This window comes from Haplochromis burtoni, unplaced genomic scaffold (assembly GCF_018398535.1).
Source record: "Haplochromis burtoni strain Fernald_Lab_line unplaced genomic scaffold, NCSU_Asbu1 Contig_783, whole genome shotgun sequence".
NCBI lineage: Eukaryota > Metazoa > Chordata > Actinopteri > Cichliformes > Cichlidae > Haplochromis > Haplochromis burtoni.
This window is the reverse complement of record NW_024583144.1, coordinates 74174-80751: the sequence shown is the minus strand read 5'-3', so window position 1 is coordinate 80751 and position 6578 is coordinate 74174. Positions and strand designations below refer to the sequence as shown.

Sequence of the window (6578 nt, the reverse complement as noted above, 5' to 3'; positions counted from 1 at the left end):
CTAGAGGGAGCAAATACAATGAGAAGAGAATAGGGCCTAAAACTGATCCTTGAGGCACACCACAACAGACTGGAGCGGAGGAAGAGGAGAAGGTGCCTAAGTGAACTGATAAGGATCTATCAGCGAGGTATGATTTAAACCAGTCGAAGGCAGTGCCTCTAATACCCACAGTGTGCTCAAGTCTTATGTGCTCAAGTCTTAGTAATAAAATGTTATGGTCCACCGTATCAAAGGCCGAAGGGAGGTCCAGTAAAACTAGGACCATAGAGCGTCAGTAATGCTAAGAATATCATTAGCATTACTGACTAATAGCGTAAAATTATCTCCATATAGATGAATTTTCTAAAACAGAAACCCTGTAGCAGTGGAAAACCAAAAAATTTGGGTTTATTAAAACAGTTTTCAGTGACCTGCAGCAGCTTTTGGGTTCATTTCCACATAAAACACATCTTGGTTTACTGCTATGTAATGACTTAAAATAAGATCCACCTCCTCCTTCCTGCTGAAGGTTTTGGACATGCGTCACATTGAGAGCCAGGTGCTACATGAGGAAACTGCCAGCGAACAAGGTAGCGTCATTGGCGGTCACATCGAGCCAGTAAGGCGAGTGATGGCTCCACCCCACGCTGGCGCCCCGAACACTGATGCATCACCAATGTACAGCTTCAACCTGAGCTTCGAGGAGCTGAGCACGGTGGGACTGGATGACCCGCAGCGACACGGAAACATGCCGTGGATGGTAACTATAGAACATGTGATCTGTGATGTCAGATGTGAGGGGTCTGATGCTGAAGAATGTTGTTTTCTGTCTGTCTTCAGGGTGGCGCTCACAGAACCGCCAGCATGACCAGTCTGAACTCGCAGGAGTCCTCCAATGACATCTCCAAGCTGACGGACAAGCAGCAGGCAGAGTACCGCGATGCCTACCAGGAATACATCGCCCAGATGGCCCAGCTGGAGTTGGGCGTCATCACTGGGGAGAAGCCCATCCAACCACAACCGGGACAGTTCATGACATCATCATCTGAGGATAAGAGCAAGGATGGCACCGAGCAGGATGGACGCAAATCCTTCAACAAGAGGAGCAGCAGCAAACCGGCAGTGGACAACACTGACTTTGCTTCCAATGGTGAGGCGCTAGATCCCATCAGAGAAGAAGACGAGAAGGGTGACCACGGGTCTTCCAAGTCAGTGCTCACCCGCAAGTCCTCAGCTGAAAGAGGCGGGCTGTTCCAGGGCGCTGCTGATCTCAAGCTGAAGGCCAGTGGTGGGTTGCGCTACCAGAAGCTGACCAGCGATGACGAGGAGTCTGAAGAGTCGGATCACGCCCCCCTGCTGAAAGATGGCAAGAAGGTGGTGGACCCCAAACTGCCCGGCGGTTCACTGGCGCTAAAAGGGAAGGACTACCTCTCTGATGCCATGCTGGACAAGAAAGACTCGTCTGACTCTGGCGTGAGGTCCAATGAGAGCTCGCCCAACCACTCGCTGCAGGACGAGGAGGCGGACCTGTCGCAGCTGGACAGGGCCAACCTGATTGAGCTGGATGAAGAGAGCCTAGCCCGGAAGCGTGGCCTTCCCAGCAGCCTCAGCGGCCTGCAGGACCCGGCGGTGGCGCGCATGTCCATCTGCTCCGAGGATCAGTGCAGCCTGCTGGCGAGCAGCCCGGAGGAGAGTTGGCCGTCGTCCAGGAGCTACAACCTGAACCGCACGCCAAGCAATGTCACCCTCAACAACAACACCAATGCCCAGCAGGCCAACCGCGCCCGCCAGCCCCCAGAGGGCTCCACCTCCTCCAACCCCTCCTCCTCCACCTCATCCACCAGCGAGGTCATCATCCCCCCGAGCTCCGGGACCACCACAACCACCTCAACTTCTACCCGGCCGGGGCCAAACAACGAGAACGTCAGAGTGGTTCACTTGAAGCGTGGCCTGAAGCCCGGAGACCCGCCGGAGATCTGCACTGTGTCCTCCGACACTGTCACCTTCGGCGAGGAGCGTGAGAGCATCCTGTGACCTCACAGCGAGGAGGGGAAGAGCGCCAAGGGTCCACCGAGAGTCGCCTTTCAACTTCTGCAACCAATCAGGACTCTAGAATGGTTTGACGAGTTTGACGAAGAAAAAAAACATTTGATCAGTGAAAAAGAAAAAAAGCTCAATTTGACTGAAAAATTATCAAAAATCTGAAATTAGGAAGAAAAAATATGTTTAGAAGTTTTGGACTTTAAATCTGAGCAGAAGAAGAAGAGTGGCTGCTGGAGGACCTCAATTTCAGTGTTAATGGTAGATGTTTGTGCATGCTCACCTGTAGTCCGTAGGTAACATGAAGCTTCGTAGAGACGTAACGTGAAGCTGCTGCATGTCGTTATTGTCCTGCTCTGATGTGATTGGGCGCTTCCGGCCTGTTTACATCGTGACAGAGTTCATTATTGATGCTTATCGTTCACGCCCCTGAAACCGATCGCCACTGACCAATCCAACCATCCAATTGTTTAACAGCGAGAGAGGTGACTTCCTGCTGTCAGAACACCACAAACTAATTGGCCAATTAGAGACAGACACCTAACCTATTTAGGGTCAAACCAGCCAATGGGAATGATCTGATGTTTCATCAGTTAGAGCAAGGTTTCCATGGTGATACAAATCACCAGCTTCCTGTGAGTCCAGAAACATCAGCAGAGCTTCCTGATTGTTTAGTAGAATATCCTTCAAGGACCAATCAGGTGAAAGAGTTGGAACAACACCTGCTCTAACTGATCAAACGGTGAACTAGCACCCTGATAAATTACCTGGACAGGTGAGCGCAGACTTCCACTTCGCCCCCTGGTGATATTCAGCATTACAAATGGGTTATTCACCCATTGCTGAGGTGTACTGCAGTCAGTTATAATCAGAAAAAAAACCTTGTTAACTATTTTGCAATGATCTTCGTGAACGAGTATTTAATCGGCTGTTTGTGTTTGGTGTCACACTGACGTGGTGCTCTTACAGTGAAGTGAATCTGTGATCATGTCGTTTGGTCTGAAAATCTTTGAAATCATGGATGAGTTTAATGTCCTCCAATCATCAGGAAAAAAATTCTGACCAATCAGCAGTGAACGTGAGCTTTGTCGGACATTTACGAACGACAGGAAATGAAAATGAAGATACCAAAATTATCCAGATATCTTAAGATTTCAGAATAAAATAACAAAAATAAATGTTTCCTTCAAAATAAATAATGAATAATATAGCTGTTTTCAGTGTTAGATTCTAAAAGCATGTTTCTGTAACGCTGTCGTTTGTGTCTCGCGCTCTCAGTGATCATGTGACCTGTCTCAGGACGAAGTTAATGGAAAAAATGTTTCTGTGAACTAAAAATAAAAAACCTGCATGTTGAAAGTATCCGAGTACATTTATTGAACGATGAACACAGTAGGGAGCATTTTAAATAAATAAAAATTTTATTTTGAACACTTTTTAGGAACTTTTACAGGAAATTGGACATAAAGAAGCAAAAACAAATATTTACAATTTCTAAAAGACATTTTTATTTTTGTGTGTTTATTTTTTTTATTTCAGTATTTCATTTGGATTTTTTAACTTTTGGCCTTCCTTAGTTTAAGGGGAAAAATCCAAAAACTTATGCTAGGTTTCTTATTTTCATAGGGTTAGGGTTATATATATATGACAGATATATATCTATATCATATCTATCTCTCTCTATCTCTATATAGATAGATATATCTATAGATATCTGTCACGTGATTAAAAGGTTAAATCTCAAGAAATTCAAAATGATCACAGCATGAATTAAAAATAAGTTACTGATCATTTAGAGAAGAAAAAAGTCCAAATGTTGCTATGGCCTCTCATTGTGTCTGTGACACAAATTGTGTTCACCGTACGAGGCTGTAACCATCGATGACTTCACGTCTGTCCACAGCAGCAGCTCATTTTGCACAAATCTGCCCGACGTGGACTGAATACGGAGTTTGACCTAACCAACACAGTCAAAAACATGAACATTACAAATTGATGGAAGGTTTAATAAAGCAGCAGGGCTCTTAAAGGAGCCAATCAGATCCCAGGAGGATCAATAATGAGACAGAGGCGTTGACCAGTTTGCAGCTGATTTATTCAGCTTCACATACACACTCCATCATAACGCACAGAATCACTGGTTTTTGGATTTCCCTTTTTTCCTTCATATTGCACCAAAAATAACGAGCAAACAACAGCATGAAAAAGCAACAAACTTCTTGTTTCCCTCAAACCTTTTTACACACCGGTAGGTACAGACAGGCCTGAATGTGTGTAACCATTAAAACAAGGGAGTAAAGCAAGGCAGGCCACAGGGGTTTGAACCCTCACATAGGAGAGCAGTGGAAGAGTCTGACATTCCCTTTGACTGTACAAAAATAGGCTTGAAAATATTTAATCTAGTTTCCTTAAAAAGATGAGGTATGCTCGGTTCGGTAATATCACAAATATCCACACCTGAACGGGAAAAAAATAAAATAAAAGTCAGTCGGTGTCGTTCGGGTCCGACCCGAGCGGCAGAAACGAGTCCATAAAACCCTATCGGTTCATCTGCTCACGAGCACCAAGTCCACGCCAGAACGCAGCCGGCCACAGCGCTTGGAGCCCGTGCAGCAGCAGCAGCGACACCCCGCTCCCTGACCGGAGCTCGAACGGGGGTGAAGGGTCAGACTAGCAGGTAAACACCAGGTCCGTGAAGTCGGCCTTCAGCCAGTCAGCGGCAATCATCTCGCTCAGCTCCGGCGTGCAGTAGTCCGGGAACTCGAAGTGGGACCCGAGGCTGCCCCCCTCCGTGCATCCGCAGGCGTCCAGGTCCTTATCCACAAGCGACAGGCTCAAGCTCCCCGAGGCCGAGCTAGACGACGAGTTCCACGGGTCCGAGCAGGACTGCAGGCCGCCCAGGAAGTTGGAGGTGAAATCCAGCGGCTCCACGGGGAGGTCATCCAGGTCTTCCCCGCAGCAGGAGGAGGCGGAGGTGCAGACGGAGCGGGAGGGGGAAGCTGGGGAGAGGGAGGCGGGGTGGACCGGCGTGCTATGCCTTGTGAAGCTGAAGTAGAGGCGGCCAGAGGACGGGAGCGTGCTGGGTCCCACAGCGGAATCCCGGGGGGGCAGCTTGGTGATACTGTAGCAGGGCAGCTCTTCTTCTTCCTCCTCCTCCTCTGAGGATGATGAGGATGAGTCGTCATTGTCCTCCTCCTCCTCGCTGTCCGTATAGTCCCGTTTGCTGAGTGTAATAGCGCTCGGCATGTACCGTAACCGGTGATCCGTCTGCCGGGCGCTGAGCTGATAGCGGGGGTTCAGTAGCTGGTACTGGGGGTCCGGCTGCTGGTGTTTCAGCTGGTACCGGGAGTTTAGTTGCTGGCACCGGGGGTCTAGTTGCTGGTGTGGGTTATCTCGGTCCTGTGGTTTCCGCTGGTGGCGGGAGTCCGTCTGCTGGTCTTGCGGGGGGAGACTGCCCGCTTTGACGGCCCCGCCCACCGACTTGCCGGCTCGGGGGAACTTCTTCGCCGCAACAGGGGTCTTGTGAGACGGTGTGTCGTTTCTCTCCTGGTACTGACCGGCCGACCTCCCCTCGGTCCGGGGCTTCTTCTTGGGCCGGTACTTGTAGTTAGGGTAGTCGGCCATGTGCTGCAGCCGGAGGCGCTCCGCTTCCCGGATGAACGGAACCTTCTCGTTGTCGGTTAACATTTTCCAACGCTTCCCGAGCCGCTTGGAGATCTCGGCGTTGTGCATGTCCGGAGACTGCTCCATGATCTTCCTCCGCTCGATTTTAGACCACACCATGAAGGCATTCATGGGCCGTTTGATGTGGCCCGAGGCGGTCTTACGCCGCTCCGGTTTCTGCTGCGAGGGGCTGCCGGCACAGGCCCCCACCGTCCAGCTCCGCTCCGGGGCAGCTGCTTCACGGTAGCCGGCGGTGAGCCTCGCCTCAGTGGGCTCCTTGTGCAGACCCATCGTCTGAAATAATCCCTGAAAGCCACCGGGCCGGACCGGCTGATCCCGCTGATGTTCCCGCGGTTTCCTTCAGTTTGTCTGTACTCGCGCCCCTCAGTCACGCTTAATGCATTTCGTGCGCGAGCTCTCAAACCGGCGTCTTTTTAACCGAAGTAGAAGTCGTTCCCGCCCTCAACCAATCAGCGTTGTTTTGCAAGAACACCTTCCCGCCTCCGCTTCGCCCTCAGCGAGTCACAGTGTAGAGCTCCTCCCCCGCGTGTTAGCTCACCCGCCTCAGGCCGTTACTCCAAATCATTCTCAATAGATCAATCAGTGAAAGTAATCAATGGTTGCGGCTCTCTATCGACAAAAGAGAAATATTCCCAGTGTATGTGTGTGTGTGTGTGTGTATGAGAGACGGTTCAGTGTGAACAAACTGGTGGTCACTTACATATTGAATAAAGCCTGGTTTATTTCACTGTTTAATAACAATCACAGCTGGATCTCATGTGTTTCTGATATTAAATGAGTGAAAAGCTCAGCGCTCAGGTAGCAAGCCCTCTAAGGCTCCTTGAAGAGTCCTTAAGGACATCCCAGGAATCCTTTAGGAAGGCTGGGAGGTTCCT

General features: G+C 49.8%; 2 protein-coding genes across 8 annotated transcripts in view; one reads left to right on the top strand and one right to left on the bottom strand.

The window, feature by feature from the left end:
* The window catches only part of kidins220b (kinase D-interacting substrate 220b), a 20249-nt gene extending 16871 nt beyond the window's left edge, over positions 1 to 3378 (top strand). For all 7 annotated transcript variants that reach the window (XM_005950456.3, XM_005950461.3, XM_005950457.3 and 4 more), the window contains 2 exons: positions 509 to 739; positions 820 to 3378. In XM_005950456.3, the coding sequence (XP_005950518.1) occupies positions 509 to 739; positions 820 to 2013 (1425 nt within the window). In that variant the 3' untranslated portion in view covers positions 2014 to 3378. The remainder of the gene's footprint in view (positions 1 to 508; positions 740 to 819) is intronic.
* Positions 3379 to 4095: 717 nt separating this feature from the next.
* LOC102312513 (transcription factor Sox-11-B) lies at positions 4096 to 6144 on the bottom strand. The gene has a single exon (XM_005950462.2). It carries the CDS (start codon positions 5971 to 5973, stop codon positions 4690 to 4692), a length of 1284 nt encoding a protein of 427 aa, XP_005950524.1. The 5' UTR covers positions 5974 to 6144; the 3' UTR covers positions 4096 to 4689.
* Between the last annotated feature and the right edge of the window lie 434 nt (positions 6145 to 6578).

Coding starts and splice junctions, on each gene's coding strand:
- LOC102312513 (XM_005950462.2), bottom strand. CDS start 5,973: ATGGGTCTGCACAAGGAGCCCACTGAGGCGAGGCTCACCGCCGGCTAC.